The 20,477-nt window shown below is 34.1% G+C and overlaps 1 protein-coding gene and 1 long non-coding RNA gene across 7 annotated transcripts in view; one reads left to right on the forward strand and one right to left on the reverse strand.

Moving 5' to 3' along the window:
• Positions 1 to 336: 336 nt before the first annotated feature.
• The window catches only part of UBR3 (ubiquitin protein ligase E3 component n-recognin 3), a 239,426-nt gene continuing 219,285 nt past the window's right edge, over positions 337 to 20,477 (reverse strand). For all 6 annotated transcript variants that reach the window (XM_059167078.1, XM_059167073.1, XM_059167076.1 and 3 more), the window contains 6 exons: positions 20,233 to 20,340; positions 19,987 to 20,112; positions 9,691 to 9,870; positions 3,788 to 3,997; positions 3,074 to 3,213; positions 337 to 2,752 (listed from right to left, as the gene is read on the reverse strand). In XM_059167078.1, the coding sequence (XP_059023061.1) occupies positions 2,635 to 2,752; positions 3,074 to 3,213; positions 3,788 to 3,997; positions 9,691 to 9,870; positions 19,987 to 20,112; positions 20,233 to 20,340 (882 nt within the window). In that variant the 3' untranslated portion in view covers positions 337 to 2,634. The remainder of the gene's footprint in view (positions 2,753 to 3,073; positions 3,214 to 3,787; positions 3,998 to 9,690; positions 9,871 to 19,986; positions 20,113 to 20,232; positions 20,341 to 20,477) is intronic.
• Positions 18,685 to 20,477, forward strand: part of LOC131827115 (uncharacterized) — a 133,983-nt gene continuing 132,190 nt past the window's right edge. Inside the window, exons 1-2 of the long non-coding RNA XR_009351893.1 lie at positions 18,685 to 18,830; positions 19,994 to 20,051. This is a non-coding gene — a long non-coding RNA (uncharacterized LOC131827115). The remainder of the gene's footprint in view (positions 18,831 to 19,993; positions 20,052 to 20,477) is intronic.

A 20,477-nucleotide genomic window follows, 5' to 3' on the forward strand; every position in this document is an offset into this window, starting at 1 on the left:
CCTTTAGATTTCTGAAGTCTAGCTGAAATTTTTAGAAAGCAGCAAGGACCAAAGTAGTGTTCCTCAGATCTGCATACCCATTCCCTTCTCCCCAGCTTCCAAAAATATACACTTAGAAAAAAAACTTTGCATTCTTTTAAGACAAGAATAGAAGAAACAGGAACTACCTCTGCAAATAAAAGGTAAAAGGAAAAGCAAACCTTTATATTTAACTCCACCTTAGAGCAACTACCAGTTATGTTATGCTTTGATCTTTTCTGCTATGCTCACTTACACTTATTATTGTCAATACCTTAAAAAAAGAAAAACATTTAAGAATTAAACATTTTAAGGACCTTTCACAAACCAAATGACAGTAGGTTTTTATTAACATATCTTACAATGTTGATTATTCCTAGTTTTGTAATCTCTGCTTAATTATAAAGATTGATTTAGCCTCTACAGTAATGTACTGTATTAAATGTTCATTCATACAAGATACCACACCAGTACATTTTTTTAATAATATACATACATCACTCTAGCTTGGACCTGTTATTTTTAAAAGTGGGCTTATAAATGGGACTTATAAAAGTTATGGGGGAAAAAATTAAAATTCTAGTTTAGCAGCATGCATGTATGTAATTCAAGTACAATTTTCAACCAAGTGCTTTTCAAAAATTTACTGGTGACTAATTCACCAATATCAAAATAAACACTATCAAATACCCAAATTTTAATGTTAAGGCTAATATTTTCACTTCACATCCATATGCACAATCATAAAACATTCCATTTTAAATATGTAGTAATCAAAGTCTGAATACATTATACCATGTATATATAGCATCAGAGTTTCAAACTGTAGAATTATTCAAGTTCATGAATCCTGTATCAGTATTTACTAGAGATTTAAATTAGCATTTGCTCTTCAACCACACTTACAAATGGTCTGGTATTCAGAATGACCAATGCAAAAAATATGACAGGCTGAACTTATGATACAGTATTTAAAAAAGTAGCAATGTGTTTGAAAGGACAACTATTTAGTTAAACAGAATCATTCTCATCTTTCAGAAAGTTATCTTAATATTTTGGAAATATATATAAAAATAGCAAGCTATTTCCATGTATTTTATTGTGGAGCTATAGGTAATTTTTTGACCTTTGAACACATTTGAATATGTACTGTTCTGCTGTATTTTAATGCAAGGCTATCATTTAATATCCATTTTCACATTCTGTAATGTCATGTCATTCAATAATTTTTAGAACATAGATCTGACTTTATTTTTGTATTTTATGATTAGATGTTTTTTAGTTTATTTTTACATGTAAAAATGTAATTTTATATAACAAGCCATGGAAGTCCAAAGTACCAGGAATTGCTTGATAACACTATCTATTAAATAATCATCAAATTACTAAATCATTTGGAAGAAAAATCTTGTTAGCAATATATAACATGCTTTTCTGTAATCTTCCTTCTCTATTTATAGAGTGGGTTTTAGTTCAATCATTCCCATTCTTACTGATTAAAAAAACCCAACAAACATAAATTGCTTTTCGCAGCAGCTTCTAAGAAGAATGCAGATGCATGGCTCATTTATGAGGGTCATCACCACTGAGCCTTTTTTTTTCCTTTTAGGAAACTAAGCAGAAATAGCAGTGATTACGCTGCACAAATACAATATAGATGAACCTCTCGAGCTGACAGGAAAGTTCCAAAACTAAGCTTCATTTGTGGGTAAGTCTGAGCAATTTCCAATTCGATCATTTAAACAAAAACTTGGTTGGTAAAAAACGGTGGGCATGCACAGAATCAAAATCTGCCATATGTATGTTCTTAAAACATCTGATTTTATAGTAAAATCTACTTGTTAATACCTCAAGTAAGTCATCCAAATGAAATGGCAAATTTTGATTTTTAAGGACTCCCTTCCCCAACCACACATATGTCCCTCAAAATGTACTGTATTATATTAACAGCAGCTATCTACTTATTTTACAACTATTTCAATTATTTACCTGGGGAGAATATTTATGAAATTCCTGAGAATGAATTAAGTTTTCAGCAAAGCCTTAAACTTTTTAACAGATTCCTCACAATAAGAAAAAATTTTTAAGTCCTACTATTAGACCAACTTTTACTATACAATATTTCACATAAATCATGTTTTACATTTTTTTTCTAATTACATACAGCAAAAATCTCAAATCAAACAAGAATGCCAGAGGGAAAGGATGCATTGTGTTTAGCAGATGCAAATTAAAACACACAGATATAAAGAAGCAGTAAAACTTTAAATAAATCACACCCACTCCAAGTATCAATGAATAGCTGATATGCATTGCTGGGAGAATCATTTTTAAATGATTTTGTCAACAAGTTGTGCTTCTTATTAATTGTGGACTTAAAAAAAAAAGGACCACTAAAGAATGATATAACTTGTTATTTGTTATGTTCTCCAGATACTTAAAAAAATTTTTATTATACCATTAATGTGATTACCAAGCACCTAATTTTGGAAAGGCTTTATAATATATGTTTTCTTTTTCTCCCTCAGCAAAAGCGTTAATCCCCCAAATTAAGGTAGAGCTTATTGTTGATAAATTCTTAATGAAAATGATATAATGCAATGCTGAGGTGGTGAGTCACAGCCCATTGTAATGTGGACCCCATCTTTTATTGATGTGATCAAAAGTATGAGAAATCCACTGTTGCTCAAGAACTTTGTATCTTTCCTTACAAATGTAGAGAGGTTTGCCTCGCCTAGAATAAAAAGGAAAAAAAGGTATTAAAAGTTGTACAATACAGTGAAGATTTCACACACATTTAAAAAAAATAGATTCTTTATGGCTAAAATCTCACATAGTAGTTTGGTTTATTTTATATTCCCTTACCATGTGTAAAGTAAATTTCCTTAGGATATGTAAAGTATCTCAAAAACTAGAAACAGCTTTAACTTAATGACTATCAGAATTTCTTAATATAAAAAGAAATTATTATTACAATTACAAAGCCAGGAATGGTACATTGTTCTTATTGATGAGACATCAATAAAACATTCAAATATACCCATGCATATCTAACCTAAGATCCCGATCTTCTTCTCCATGGGCATCCAAATACACAGAACCCCAGAGGCAGAAGCGGTGGCCTCGAATGATGATAATCACCGAAGCATTGATCAAAAGGAAAATTCCTGTTCCAGCACCACAGTTCTGAGAATGCTAAATAATTAAAAATATATCAGTGATCTTCATAATAAAATGGACTTTATAAGAAAATCAAGAATGCCTTAGTTAAATTTCTTCTAAATAATACCAAATATCTCTTCAATTCTTAATAAGATTTCATCTAAGTTAAACTTACAATTTCATTCTTAACATTTGATTAGTAATACATTAGGAGGAATTTGGGTTAAGGATTATCTAGGAAAGCAATTAAGAGCCAACCTAAACCTAATTCAGAGGCTGGCACCCACAAGAGCAGGTATGACCACTGTCTTAATGCTCACCGTGTAAGAGTTCCTACCATGAAAGGGCAACGGGCACAGAGGGAAGAAGTGGAAGTGGACTTAAGAAAAGTTTTACTCACTTAAGTAAAGCCTCAGATGTTTGGGTTTTTCTTTTTTTTAAACCCTTCTACTGGATTAACAAAAGAACAAAAACAAAATCCTTGTGTACTGTGTATTTAATTCAAAGAAGAGCTAATATGAAGAGCAGGATTAACCACATATACCACATTTCCATGTGCCAATACATTTGAGTTTTCATACATTTTCTATTATTTACTATTGCTTACCAATACACATTCACAGTAGCTTTGTTGCTTGCAGCAAAGTCCTTTCAGGCATACAAAAGTACCACAAACAAGGCAAACAGCAGGATCCTTAGGAACCTTAGTGCAGACACTACAGGTTTTTCTGTGGTAGTACTGAAAAATGGTGTTGTAATTCTCAGGCAACTGGAGCAGGTGTGGTAATTTCCATCTTGACTCTTGGATAAGCAAGGCCTAAAATATTATCCAAAATTACTCATTAATCCTACGTATTTAAGTCACTAACACAAAATGCTTATATTTTAAAGGCCTTTTTTTTTCTAAGAAAAACACATCTGTCTCTAAGTATGTGGCTTATTTTCTTTATTAAACTCTTTTCATTTCCATTTTACAAGTGACTAAAATAGTACAATTACCAATCTCTATTTTAATGTTGTTTCCAATTACAGTACGGTATCAGTTTTTAGATTATGTACCCTAAAACATTTAAACTTGTCATTACTTAAAAATATTAAACATAACTAAGACTGCACTAAGACTTAGTTATTAAAACTGTATAACTAAGACTGCATATATCTAGATGTACTTGTTTTTAAATACGCTTAATGCAAAATTTTAAGTAAACTTTTAAAAAATCAACTTTTGATCTTTCTCAGATAAACAATTTATTGGCTTTTCTTAAGGTAAGGTTATGGTTATAACTCATTATTTCTACCTCAACAATTTATAATTTAGAATCTCCTAAGAAGATGTAAAACCCTCTTGTACCACCAGCTGTTAAGGCCTTTTGTATCCATAAATGCTACGGCTACAACTCTTTTTAATAAACTTTCTGCTACAAGTATGGGGAAAAAAATGCCAAATTAGTTAAGTTTCCCCACAGAGTATACTTAATTCATTATTTGCAGTTTATAAAAATACTGGTAATAGCAGTAATTCCTTTCTAGATGCCCCTCCATGAATAGATAAAATGTAGTATGAATCTAATATCTCAATAAACCGACCATTTCACATTACTTACAAACAACCATAACCTATCTAAATTGATGCAGTACTTATGTAGTCAGCCTGGCATTTATCAATAAGCTCATGGATAAAGTAGCCATGGAAGCAAGGCCAAGGCAAATATATGTGCTTACAATATGCTATTTGCCTACATTCAGTGCCCAAACTCAGACTGCAAAGATTGCATATTCTGTAATGGGTTGGTTATACCGCACTCTTCCATCAGTGGAAGGGAGAGCAATTTGTCCTCACCGAACTTGATACCTATCTAGATTAGACGGTCTATTACCCAGCAGCTCACACCACATGGTCTTAAAGAATTTTTTTTCATAATGACAGATGTGAGGCAACAGGTGGATGTCTATGGAAGTAACTGATCCTAACATATATTCAAACATCTGACAAAACGGCTCATCTTTTTTTTTTTTAAATATTTTATTTATTTATTTGACAGACAGAGATTACAAGTAGGCAGAGAAGCAGGCAGAGAGAGAGGAAGGGAAGCAGGCCCCCTGTTGAGCAGAGAGCCCGATATGGGACTCGATCCCAGGACCCTGAGATCATGACCTAAGCTGAAGGCAGTGGCTTAACCCACTGAGCCACCCAGGCACCCAAAACTGTTCATCTTTTAAATGACGAACTACTTCACTGACAGAATGTAGATGGTACCAGCTGGGAGAAAATAAGATGAAGTATATGCTCCTACAGAATGAAGTCCATGCTCTAAAACAGCAACCAGTACATTGTGGGTGATCATTTTACTGCAGATGAAATCCATCAGTCTGGAAACCAGGGAGTGAGAAGTGGTTTTGGCAGGTCTCATGATTACACCTAAGAATTCAGTTCTTTTATTTTTGTTTCCTGCTATTCTGAATTCTTCTGTGGTTTAGGACCATTCTAAGAAAGTTGTGTACTGTCCTCCATCAGAGGATATGATAATAGTCCCACTGAAGTAGAAACCAAATATCATCTGTCCATTTCTTCTCACTAGAAGAAAGGAGTGGCTTATAGCATAGTCTGAACTATCAAGAAGAACAGAAATATTGCTATATAATTAGCAGCAGAATGTTTTAAACTTAGAGATCCCTGAGACCCGCTGCTCACCATGTCCCAAGATCAAAAGATAAAAATTTAACACAAAACTATTATGGCCTTAATATAAGCAAGACAGAACCAATTACCAGAAGCTCAGATCTCTCAGAATAAAGTGTGGTTCACATCCTTGGTTGAATAAATACAACCTGTTGAGGTTCTGGTCATATATTCGACTATATATTAGTTATAGCTTTATGACTACTTGAAAATGTTCTTGCTTACAATGGTGGCATATCTTCTTGCAAAATTTTCTCTTTTTCTTTCACTTAACTATGGAATTCAGAGTGAGGAACTGCTAATTAAAAATTTCCAGGCCACCAGGGTATAAGTACAACAAATATAGAAGGAATGGACATCTCTCAGAGCCTCTGCATTCAGAAGGGTATGATGATGTAACTATTGGCTGTGACTTTATTTGCATATTTGGCAAACTGGTAGATGCATTTGTGATTATAAATGCAACGGTTACATCATTTTGAACAGTGTAATAAATGAAACTCTGTGAATGAGAATAAGGATGTCTACATGCCAATGGGTAAGATATGAAGACAGTGGGCCACCATTGTTTGTTGTTTATGTTTTTCAATTTGTCCACAACCTTATCTGCCTTCTTATATTATTAACAGTATTACAGTATTTGGAAAATAACCTCTTTTCTTGTTCCATACAGGTCTGACAATTGCCCTAATGCAAGATCCTGCCCCATCACAGGGGTATACACAGGATGCAGATTAGGTCAATCAGATCCTTTCTCCCAGGAATCTGAATCTTGAGCACCATACAGAAGGGCGGAAAGTGGTTCAGATGGGGTTATCCAGCAGCAGCACTTCAGAGAAAACACACCAAAACTGTCTGTGACCAAAGAATCTTAGCTGATACAAAAAATCAGAGCAATAATTCAGACTTTCTTCCAAGGGTACTTTTGTTGGACTACTCAGCTCCAAATATTGTTTCTATCTTGTTCATATTTAAAATTTCCAGGTGAAGAAAATCTGGTTGACCTGGGTCAGAGTCGGGACTAGAAATAGAACTGAGTGGAACAGGGATAAAAGTAGGGATGCATGTCAGATGGGAGTGCATTCAAATAACCGGAAAATTTTGGAATAAGTAGAAATAAATGTCACTGTTCTGGCTCTAAAACAAATTATTATCACTCAATTTTACACAAAAGATTATTTTTTAAATGACAAATTCTTATTTTCCATCGATATTCATACTAATAATCATACATCTAACATGGGAGCTTGTTATTATACTAGCAAATGAATTAATTTTTTAAAAGATTTATTTATTTATTTATTTGAGAGAGAGAGACTGTGTGTGTGTGTGTGTGTGCGTGTGTGTGCGTGTGCGTGTGTGTGTGTGTGCGTGCACGCGCGCGCACGCGCACAAGTAGGGAGAATGGCAGGCAGAGGGAGAGGGAGAAGCAGGCTCTCCTCTGAGCAGAGAGCTGGATGTGGGCCTCAATCCCAGGACCCGGGGATCATGGCCCAAGGAGAACGTAGACGCCTAACCAACTGAGCCACCAGGTGCCCCTCAAATGAGTTAATTTTTATCTATTGTTTAACCCATGACTCCTGTGAAAACAAAAAATTTTAAGTACATGTATACTCCTCACTTTCTCCTGTCCTGGTCCTAAGTTATATCCATCTCTTACCCCTAGTCATTCATTATAGGTTTCTAGACATCAATATATAACTTCAGATTCTAACTATTATCTAAAAATAAGGAAATTACTAGATAGGAAAAAAAATTTTATACATAGTATACAAGGCTCAATTAATGTCTTGAAATTATCTTTCCTTTAAAAAAGAGAGGGTATAAAATATTATTTCCTTAAGGATTTCAATAGAAAACAGAAGTGAACAAAAGCAGAGACATTTATTATTTATGCTTACCTTGCCTTTATTATTCACTCAATGGCTATTCTAGTGTGATACCTCTATCTAAAATACTAAGACTAGGTGGCAAAGTGAGTTAAGCCTCTGTCTTTGGCTCAGGTCATGAAACAGAGGGTTCTGGGATCCCGTCCCATGTTGGGCTCCCTGCTCAGTGGGGAGTCTGCTTCCCAGCTCCTTCTGCCCCTTCCCTTGCCCATGCTATCTCTGTCTCTCTCTCTCAAATAAATAAAATCTTTTGAAAATAAAATAAAATACTAATTTTTTATTATCTCCTTTTTATTTATTTTTTATTTTTTAAAAAGATTTTATTTATTTATTTGACAGAGATCATAAGTACACAGAGAGGCAGGCGGAATGGGGAGGGGAAGCAGGCTCCCTGCTGAGCAGAGAGCCCAATGTGGGGCTCGGTCCCAGGACCCTGGGATCATGACCTGAGCTGAAGGCAGAGGTTTTAACCCACTGAGCCAACCAGGCGCCCCTATTATCTCCTTTTTAAAATTAAAATTCTCATCTTCTCTGAAACATGGCTCTTCTTTTACCAGTTCTATTTCTACCAATTATATCATCCTACCAGTTAACTGTTCTACAAATATTTATTAGGCGACCAGTCTATATCAGGTACTTTCTAGGAACTAGCAACTCAAAGAAAAATAAGGAACAATTTTTGCTTTTGGAGCCCCCCATTCAGACATATTAAACAAACAAAAGTGATAAATATGGTGACTGTTAGAGACCATGGCAAAAGTACTGTCATATAACACAACAGAAGGAGGGGATTAGAACTGAAGAAGAAGGATTATCAGACAAAGCTTTACAGAAGAGGTACACTTATCTTAGCAAAGCCTTGAGGAGTGATTAATTCAACAGGAGAAGGATAGGAAAACTGCTTTAGATAAAAGTAATAGTAATAAGAAATAACACAGATGTTTAAAAACATATAGCACATTTAAAACATTCTTCTGCAGTTTGAGCAAGGTGGCAGCAGGAGAGTGGTATGGATGAAGTTTAGAAAGGCAAGCAAGCTGGTGAAAACCCCTGAATGCCATGCAAAGACTCCAGTCTTCCTCCATACACCATCAACGGTATTTTAAGCAGGATCAGATTTTTTATCAGAATTATGTCTACTAGTTACTATTCCTTCAATGCTTTGTGTTCAGATCTTAAAGTCAAATATACATGTGGTCATCAAGTCCTATATATTTTTCTCAAATGTCTTGCATTGGTTATATTCTGTCTAATTTCTACTGTCAGAGTAATACCAGATTTTCTTCACCACCTAGATAATCTCTGGCTTCTCTCTCTCATTTCAATTGGCCTACTAAAAAATTACCCAAATTATCTCCCTAAAATACCTCCATCATATTATTCCATTTCTCAAAAACTGGAGTTCCACCTATAGTTTAAGGTAGAAAGTCTAAGCATCAAACCATGGAATTCATAGCCACTTCCCACAGCCCCCGCTCTACCTTTCCAGTTCACCTATCTTCAACACAAAACCCTTCACTAGCCAAGCTGGCAGGATAGGCCCAGCAAATTCTAAAATTAAAGACATGGCCTTTTAAATCTGCTACTCCAAATTTTTGATTTTTGTGTAACAGCTGTCTTCCCAATAAGCTTATAAATTCCTTGTCTATCTTAAAATTCCTTTATATCTTTCAAGTCTAGGGCTATGATTATTTAAGACATTCAATAAAAGCCTAATGACCTAAAACCAACTTAAAGTAGCATATTAATAACCTAGCTTTGTTAACAGAAGTATTTTTGCTTTTAGAATCATAAACATAAGGAAACCATTTATTCAACAAAATTAGTTTAGTATATGCTCCCCAAAACCACTGACCTGAAATTTTTAATTTTCATTATTCTCTTACCCTATTAACATATCACCCCTATGACAAGTGGGCAATACTACTCTTTTTTACATACCTTTCCTTGTTCTGCATGTCTTTCAGTAAATGAATTTATCTCAAGACACCACTGAGATATAATATCAAATGCTGGAACTGGCCAATCCAGACAAGAGGCACTGATGAATGGATGTTCTGTTTGGTAAAATGTTGGCAGAAGTCCCAGGCAGCTGGAAAGAACCGAAAATTCTTCTTCTTCCTTTTAGACATGAAACAGAAAATTCTCAAGGCATTTCATAAAGAACAGTTTCCATTATAGATATTTTAAATGTCATCCTCATCAGTTACTTTTGGACAGTAAGAAAATTTTCTCAACGGAGTCAAGTAAAGGAAAGTATAGGGAGTAGAAGGAGAAAAGAAGAGATAATAGGTTCCCAGCTTTCTATCCAAATATCCCACAGTATTTCTCATTGAAATTTAAATCGTAAGTGATTTAAGATAGCATCTGCTTCTTCTATACATTTATTTTTTAAATAGTGTTGCACATTTCTGGTGAATAATACAGTCTATAGAATCTAGCCACTCTATGAGAGCAAATGTTTTGGGGGCAAAGGGAAAGTAACTTTTGGGTAAAAAGACATAGGCTGTCAGTGTGGCTGAAGAACAGTGAAAATATGGAATTCACAAGACGCAGTACAAAATAATATGCCAGGACCCTGAATGGGTATGAAACTCCAAAAGAGGGTGGAGTTTTTAAAAACTTGAGAGATCTAAGTGCCAGCTAAGTTGAAGTTCTATCAGTAATAAGAGAAACGAAGAAATCAGTGAGCTAAAGGACTCAAATCCTGTGTTTTAAAGGACTTTGTTAGTCTTATAAACACCAAAATACACCCCCCACTACCACTCTATTTAACTAAAGACTATTTAGGAGGCTAATATGTTTACTTTCCCCTGTCCACTGATCAATTCCTCTCATCCTTCAAATGACAGCTCCCGAGGGAATCCTTCCCTCACTAAACTTAAAGACCCCTTAGATTACTCAGCTCGAATCAGCTAAAGTTAACGCGTCCATACTTTGTAAACACTTCTCTTCTTGTGTTTATATTTTCTAATAATTAATTTAAAAATAAATTAGCATTTCCTGTAAGACTATGGGAATAGTACCCTGGGATAGGGGCTCTGTTTTCCCCCTGCTTGGCACATAGTAAACATTCAAACATCTGTTTGCAAAATTGAACTAATTATGTAGATTAAGTATAAATTCTAAAATAAATGTGCTACAAAGAAAAAAATAAAGATAAAAAAGTAAAATGAAATGCAGGCTGAAAAAGATGTTAATTTTTATAATCTCTAGAAATGAGGCTATACATCTCCCATTTTTCTAGCAACAATAAAGCCATCTTAAAAAAACAATATAATTGAGGTGTATTACACATACCATAAAATTTGCCCACTTTACGTGTAGTTTGATGAATTCTGACAAATGTATAGTCAGGTAACCACTACTACAATAAAACTTCAGAACAACTCCATCCCCTCCAAAAATTTTGCTTTTGCCTATATGCAATCAATTCCAGTTCCTACTCCTGGCCCCAAGCAACCACTAATCATGCTTTCTGTCTTTATAGTAATGGATTTTTAAAAAATTTCCACATAAATAGAATCAAACAGTATGTGTGTGTATATGTGAGTGTGTGTGTGTGTGTGTGTGTGTGTGTGGTCTTTTGTGCCTGTCCTCCTTTCACTGAGCATATTTTGAGATTCATTCATGTTATTGTATCAGCAGTCCATTCCTTTTTACTGCTGAATAGTATTATACTGTTTGGATATACCACATTTTATTCATGTGTTTACTTGCGAGTGAATTCTGGGTTGCTTAGTTTTTGACTACTACAAATTAAGCTGTTTTAAACATTTATGTAAGTCTTTATGTGAACATATGTTCTATTTCTTTTGGTAAATACCTAGGAGTAGAATTGTTGGGTTGTACAGTAAATGCATGCTCAGCTTTTAAAAGAAATTGCCAAACTTTTTTCAAATTTGACTATGTACTACATCAAAAACTAATGATGTACTGTTTGGTGGCTAACATAACATAATAAAAAATTTATATAAAAAAATTTGACTATGCCATTTTGCATTATCATCAGCAATGAGTGAGAGTTTCAGGTACTCCAAATCCTCATCATTTGTGACATTAGTTTGTACACTGCCTCTTTTACTTGCTTTGGGCCTAATCTGCCCTATTTTTAGCTTTATAAAATAGAAATTTAGATGAATGACTTGAGAACCTTCTTCACTTAAAGTTGTATCTCTCCAAGAATTATTTCAGTGACATCCTGCTTTTTTTGCTATGCTGTGTTTCTCATTTTCACTCAGTTTAAGTATTTTCTAATTTCCTTGGGATTTCTGCTTTAAGTTATTCAAAAGTATGTTGCTTAATTCCCATACATTTGGGGATTTCCATATTTTTTTGTTAATGACTTTAATTCTTATATGGTCAGAAAATATGCTATATGATTTCAACTCTTCTAAATATATTGATAACTTGCATTATGGCTTGGCATATGGCATATTCTGAGGAATGCTCATGTGCACTTGTAAAAAATATGCATTCTGTTATTTTTTGGTGAAGTATTCTATAGATGTTAATGACACAAGTTGATTGATAGTACTGTTCAGGTGTCATTTATACTGTCTCCTTATCATTGACTAGTAAGAAAGAACACTGGAGTGTTCAGCTATAATTGTGGATCTATTTTTTCTTTCAATTCTGTCAATTTCTGTTTATGTATTTTGGGGTTTTGTTGTTTCGTGCATATATATTTTTAACTGCTATATTTTCCTGCTCTGTTGAGAAAGGGCATTTATTTCCAATGTAAGGCACAGAAATAACTTGAGAAAAAGGGAACTACCAATGGTAGAAAAATTGCAATATTTTTCATCTTATGATAGGAAATTGAACAATGAATAAAAATTAACAAAGAACTACATAAATGAATTTTTTTCTCCTGGCATTCATAGACTACTTCAGGATTACTTGGCTTATCTTTATGCAGCAGATGTTGAGTCCAAATGTGGGTCACTAAAATGAGAGATACCCTAGCTAAGGAAAAACTTCTGAAAGAAAAATAAAAGTTTCTTACTTGACTTAGATAAAATAGAGTGGAAGATTATTCTAAACAAAGAAAAATCATGAGATACTTTCAAGATCAGATAATAAATTATCTTTTACTTGTATTCATTTTCTAATTATTTTCAAAAGAAACATATAAACATATAACAAGTAACCTGTAGTAAAAGAAATAAAATGGCTCCTAAATATGGAAATGCTCACCCTTAGGAGAAATGCTAATTAAAACCACACTGAAATATATTTTACCTAATCAAAAGATCTAGAGGCAAAGATCAAATAGTTTGAGAACACACTGCACAGACATGTGATTAGGGAAACTCTCATACATTACTATTAATGTAATTGATACAATTTTGGTGAAAGGCATTTGGTAATAACCATCAAAACAACTGTATGTAAGAGCTGACACAGCAAACCACTTCTAAGAATTTATCCCACAAATACAATAAAAAAACACAAGCAAAATGTCTTGCATGTGCTATTACTCATTGTTTTATCACTTATAAATAGCAAAGGATTATAAATAACCCAAATGTTTACTAATAAAGGACTGATTAAATACATCCTGGTATATCATACAATGAAATATTCTTAATCTGTAAAACAGAATAAGAAAGGTCTTCATACCTTCATTGAATATGAAATGATCTCTAAGATACACTCTTAAGTGGGGAAAAAATGCAAGCTATACAACAGTATGTTTAAAAGGGGCTAAAGAAAAAAATACACCCCTCTATAGACATATTTTTTGGTATATGTTTATCTGGAATAATACAGAGTAAACTGATAGCACCTAATAGTGACTGAGTGGCTAGGAAAAGGAGTAAAATAGAAATTTCTTTATTAGAAAATAACACAGAGATGGGGCACCTGGGTGGCTCAGTGGGTTAAGCCTCTGCCTTTGGCTCAGGTCATGATCTCAGGGTCCTGGGATCGAGCCCTGCATCAGGCTCTCTGTCAGCAGGGAGCCTGCTCCCTCCCCCACCCCTCCTGCGTCTCTGTCTACTTGTGCTCTCTATCAAATAAATAAGTAAAATCTTAAAGAAAAGAAAATAACACAGAGAAATGGAAAGACATTCCATGCTGATGCATTGGAACAATAAATATTGTTAAAATGTCTACACTACCAAAGCAATTTACATATTTAATACAATCCCTATCAAAATACCAACTGCATTTTTCACAGAGCTAGAATAAACAATCCTAAAATTTGTATGGAACCACAGAAGACCCCAAATAGCCAAAGCAACCTTGAAAACGAAAAGCAAAACTGGAGATGTCTCAATTCTGGACTTCAAGTTATATTACAATTCTGTTGTGATCAAAACAGTATGGTACTAGCACAAAAATGGACAACAGATCAACAGAACAGAAAAGAAAACCCAGAACTACTTGGCCAATTAAACTTTGACAAGGCAGGAAAGAATATTCAATGGGAAAAAGACAGTCTCTGCAACAAATGGTGTTGGGAAAACTGGACAGCAGCATGCAAAAGAATAAAACTGGACCACTTTCTTACACCAAATACAAACGTAAATTCAAAATGGATTAAAGACCTAAATGTGAGACCCCAAACCATAAAAATCCTAGAGGAGAACATAGGCAGTAACTTCTTTGACATTAACAATACCAACTTCTTTCTAGATATGTCTCCCAAGACAAGGGAAACAAAAGCAAAAATAAACAATTGGGACTTCATCACTATAAAGGCTCCTGCACAGTGAAGGAAACAATCAACAAAATAAAAAGGCAACCTACAGAATGGGAGAAGATATTTGCAAATGGTGTATCTGATAAAAGGTCAGTAGCCAGAATCTATAAAGAACTTACAAAACTCAACACCTAAAAACCAAATAATCCAATTAAAATATGGGCAGAAGAGATGAATAGACATTTTCCTAAAGAAGACATCCAGATGGCCAAAAGACACACGAAAAGATGACTAGTATCACTCATCATCAGGGAAACGCAAATCAAAACTACAATGAGATACCACCTCATACCTGCCAGAATGGCTAATATCAAAAACACAAGAAACAAATGTTGGCAAGAATGTGGAGAAAAAGGAAACCCCTGTACTGTTGGTGGGAGTGCAAACTGTTGCAGTCATTCTTGAAAACAGTATGGAGGTTCCTCAAAGAGTTAAAAATTGAACTACCCTAGACCTAGCAACTATATTACTGGATATTTACTCAAAAAATACAAAAATACTTAATCGAAGGGATACATGCAGCCCAATGTCCATAGCAGCATTATTTATAATAGCCAAATTATGGAAACAGTCCAAGTGTCCAATGACTGATGAATGGATAAAGAAGATGTGGTCTGTCTATATGTTTATTTATATATATATATATATATATATATATATATATATAATGGAATATAACTCAGCCATAAAAAGGAATGAAATCTTGCCATGTGCAAGGCCATGGGTAGATCTAGAAACTATTATGCTAAGTAAAGTAAGTCACAGAAAGACAAGTACTATATGATTTCACTCATACACTGAATTTAAGGACCAAAACAAATGATCATGGGGGTAGGGAGGCAAACCAAAAAACAGACTCTGAACGTGGAAAACAAACTGATGGTTACTCGATGGGAAGTAGGGCGGGGATCAAAGAGGTGATGGGGATTATATATATAAGCAAATATATATACCACTATTTCTCCCCTGTGTTTAATACAAGCATGCCTCGCCTTTGGTCACTTAATATATTTTTGAGATTTTTCCAGATTGGTACATAGAAAACTTTCTATTCTTTTCTTTTCTGCAGAGTATTCCAGTGTCTAGCCAGTTTCTAATTGATGGAAATATTTTCAATTTTTTTTGCTATTTCAGTATGTCTATTCAGCTATCAATAAATTATTAGCAGTAATACTAGTAATAGTACTACTAATAATATTAGTACTATTATTGTGGTATAAGAGACATCTATAGGTGGAGTATTCATAATTACACCGAAATTCAAAGAGACTATAATATGCAATATTATAGTGGTTTTTATAGACTTAATACTAGAAGAAAATTACCTGAACTCCTCAAAAATATTTTGTATAGCAAGCGGCAGCACAGCTCAGAGGTTAATAGTGCAGATTGGGCATCTAGCCTAAATGTGTTCAAATCCTGGCTGCTTTAAATACTAGCTGTGAATCTTGGGCAAGTTATTCATCTCTCTGTTTCTGTTTCCTTGTCTGCAAAGTGAGGATCATAACAGCCACCTCACAGTTGTTGGGAAACTTAAATGAATTTAAGTGCAAAGCACTTAAAGCAGTGTTAGCATGTGTCAGTACACAATAAATGCTAGGTATCATTATAATCATTCATGGAAAAACTACTGTTGACAGAAGAAAGAAAAAAATAACTAAAGGAGATACAGTAGAGCACTGTTTTTCAAATTTGGCGGGGGGTGGTGGTGGTAATCATAGTTTCCTATAAGAGCACTGCTGGGTATTTACCCCGAAGATACAGATGTAGTGAAAAGAAGGGCCATCTGTACCCCACTGTTCAGAGCAGCAATGTCCACAATGGTCAAACAGTGGAAAGAGCAGACGCCCTTCAACAGATGAATGGATAAAGAAGATGTGGTCCACAGATACAATGGAATATTACACCTCCATCAGAAAGGATGAATACCCAACTTTTGTATCAACATGTACGGGACTGGAGGAGATTATGCTGAGTGAAGTAAGTCAAGCAGAGAGAGTCAATTATCATATGGTTTCACTTACTTGTGGAGCATAAGGAATAACATGGAGGACATTAGGAAAAGGAAATGAAAAGTGAACTGAAGGAAATGAGAGGGGGAGAAGAGCCATGAGAGACTGTGGACTTTGAGAAACAAACTGAGGGTTTTAGTGGGGAGGAGAGTGGTGGGATGGGCGAGCCTGGTGGTGGGTACTTTGGAGGGCATGTATTGCATGGAGCACTGGGTGTGCTGCATAAACAAGGACTCTTGGAACACTAAAAAAATAAAAAATAAATAAATAGTCTGATAACCATTTTCTTCCATGAAAACTACATATGTACAGGGGCGCCTGGGTGGCTCAGTGGGTTAAGCCGCTGCCTTCGGCTCAGGTCATGATCTCAGGGTCCTGGGATCGAGTCCCGCATTGGGCTCTCTGCTCAGCAGGGAGCCTGCTTCCTCCTCTCTCTCTCTCTGCCTGCCTCTCTGCCTACTTGTAATCTCTGTCTGTCAAATAAAATAAATAAAATCTTTAAAAAAAAATGCATTGGTGTATTACTGATATCCTAAAATGAAATAAGCCATCACTGGCTTTAAATTTTAAAAAATTTAAAAATTTATTGTTAAACTCAAGAGTCTCCTGGCTATTAGAAATAATTACTGAATTTATTAGCAAAATGGTTAAATGTAGATGATTAATGTTCAAAAATTCTGAATGGATTTCTACATTTTAGCAATATATTAGAAAATAAAATTTCAAATGATTCCACTTATAATATTAAAAATTTTAATTATATTAAATTCAAACACAAACCAAAGGCATGCACAGAAAACTTGAGAAGAATTCTCTTTGGGATAGGGCAGGAAAAAATGGATGCTGCCTGTTACTTACACTGCTCAAAATTCTAACTGGACATGTATTGCGACAAGAACAGAAAAATAAAGATTAGAAGAAAAGGAACAATACTGTCCTTATTCTCAGATGATATGATCATAATTACATAAAATATCTAAAAGAAGCAACAGGCAATGGTGGTGGGTATTAAGGAGGGCACATATTGCATGGAGCACTGGGTGTGGTGCATAAACAATGAATCTTGGAACACCGAAAAAAAATAAAACAAAATTACCAAAAAAAAAAAAAAAGGGAATCAACAGACAAACTATTAGAACCAATAAGAGAATTCAGCAAGTGGCCAGCCACAAGAACACACCAAAATCAATAGTATTATTCCATTCCAGCAAGAAGTAATCAATGTGCAATAGAAATAAGACATCATTTAGATAGAAACTGAAACCATAAAGCCTCTAGGATTCACTTTATAAAGAACGCTCCAGACTTTAAAATGACAATTTTAAAAAGTTCTATAAAAAATATTAAAAGAAGACCTGAATGGACATATAAACTATATTCAATGCCTTAAAACTACATGTTCAAAGTAATTCTAATCTATCATCTTATAGGATTTTGGAAGAAAATTTATAAATTGATTATAAAATTATTTATGATTATGGATTATAAAATTATTATTATTATTCAAGGCTCCCGGGCTCAAAACCCTAGTACAGTCTGACTCATCTTCCTGGACTCCCTACATGTTCAACTAAAATCCTGACTATTCCATTTCTGAAATCTCTAATTTCTCCCTATTCTCTCCAACTAGCTTCTCTGTTCCCAGTCTCCATTCCTCATACCCCCAAATCGATCTTATTTTAGAATGAAATTATATACTAAAATAAAAATTGAATCATGTCACATTTTGGTCTCAAATTTTTCAATGGTCCAAATTCCTTCATGTGAAATTCAAGATCCATTACAACTTTACTTTAATCTATTTCTAACACTATGTAGCATTGTTTCTTTTTGTGCCTCCTAATTGATGCATTTCTTTCCTGTTCTAAGCAAATGCCTGGTATGCTACTACAAGCATCACAGTCAACCCCCAGCCAGCTTTCAACGCCCAGTTCAAGAGCTTCTGCTTCAGGATAATTTCCAACTTATGGGATAAAAATACCTTAATAATAAACAAAAAAACCAAATGACAAAATAAACCATATAAGGCAATAAGCACACAAAGAATCATAACCTATGGCCTTTAAATATGAATGGAGAAAAGTTAATGAAGGAGGCAGTAGATTTTTTTCTATTAATCTCCATGCCTGAGGGTGCTCATACAGTGGTTCCCTGCCCTACCCACCCCCCCCCCCCCATGACAGTTTCGCCTTCTGTGATTTCAGTTACTGGTATCAACTGTAGTTTAGAAACAGATGATCCATCTTCTGACATATGGTCAGAAGGCCAATAGTAGTCTAACTCGACATTACAATGCATACACATCATTCATTTCATCTCAACATGCAGGCATTTTATCATCTCACATCATCACAAGAAGGGTAAGTACACTACAGTAAAATATTTTAAGAGAGAGACTGTACTCACATAACTTTTATTATAGTATATCGTTATATGTATCTATTGTTATATGTCCCATTATTATTGTTAATCTCTTAAAGTGCCTAATTTATAAATTATAGTATCATATGTATCCATGTATAGAAAACAAAAAACCAGTATATGTAGGGTTTGGTACAAGCCCTGGTTTCAGGCATCCACTGGGGGTCTTAGAACATATCCCCTGCAGATAAGGGGGAATTACTGTAGGCCAAAGGAAATTTAAGTTGAAATTTAAAAATAACTATGAAAGAGAATACCTAATGGATGGAACATTTTTAATTTATTCACTATCCATAAACTTTAAATGTTTTGAGGATAAATGTGCAGAGTTTATCTTAAATCACTTTAAAAAAGCAAAGAATCTAAACTATTTAATGCAATGGTCAATTATGTAAGAGAGAAAGAAGGATCAACTGCTTAATTCTGATGTACTGCAGGCTTCAAACACCATATATGTGATAAATGTCTTAATTCCCGTATCAAATTTCCTAGAAACAGATGACAGATAATGTCAGGAGTATAATCCTATAAGCAGTTTCACTGACTTACCTTCTGGTTCTCTATTCTGCCACTTTCTTGCCTATTCACATCAACCAGTTTTATAAAACAGATTCAACCAGTGATAATTCGTGTTTCCAAATTTTCAACATAACTATCTACAAATTGAACATTTTCCTGTTCTAAAATTATATAAATGCCATCATGTCTTCAGACAAACAGCTTTCTGACCAACATAACTTTTAAAAGGATAATAAAAGCAGATGACAATCAGTGATTAATATATCAAATAATAAAAATAACGATAAATATATCAATATGAATACTATGGTCCTGTTCAAGTATTGGGCATTATCACTATTCTACAAAAGTGCTCAAGTATCAAGTATTAGTAATATTATCATAAAAGTGAGTAAATACTAGCAAATAAAAAAATAACATTAATAGTAAATGTTCTAAATATTTATTCCTTAGAGTTAGACTAACATACTTACATAACAGTTCTGTATATAGATGTATTATACTACATGTCAGTATATTTCAAAAAATTAATTAATTGTAGAAACAAGACTTCCTATTCTCTACTCCAAATTATACCTGGCAGCTAGGTAAATCTTCCCCAAAAAGGTGGTGCTGAAGAAGGCTGGTGATTCTGAGAAAAGGTAAGCAGAAGTCCTGTAAGTATTTTTCCATGGATTCAGGAGACCACGCAACAGGGCTAACCTAAAGTTAAAAAAGAGAACCTGAACAATTTATTCTGTAATAGATAAAGCTTAAAAATTATATTCATAATGGCAACAATATCTAAATTTTAAACAAATAACCACTACATCTGGAACATACCATTGCACATTCCTGAGTGCCCTCTTCATGGTATAACTTTCCTTTAGATAGTTCACTTATCACAAAGCTCAGTAACACTTCATAAGACTTTTCTGCATCACTTGTATTCTAGGAAAAAATGAAAAATTAGTTCCATCAGTCAATGAAAGTTACAGAAAAAAATTACATTGGAAAGAAGACTTTTTAATAAGTAGAGGTATAATGGTGACTACATTTTTTTCACAAATGTAAACTTCAATTCCTCA

The sequence above is a fragment of the Mustela lutreola genome, chromosome 3, assembly GCF_030435805.1.
Source record: "Mustela lutreola isolate mMusLut2 chromosome 3, mMusLut2.pri, whole genome shotgun sequence".
In the NCBI taxonomy this organism is placed as follows: Eukaryota; Metazoa; Chordata; class Mammalia; order Carnivora; family Mustelidae; genus Mustela; species Mustela lutreola.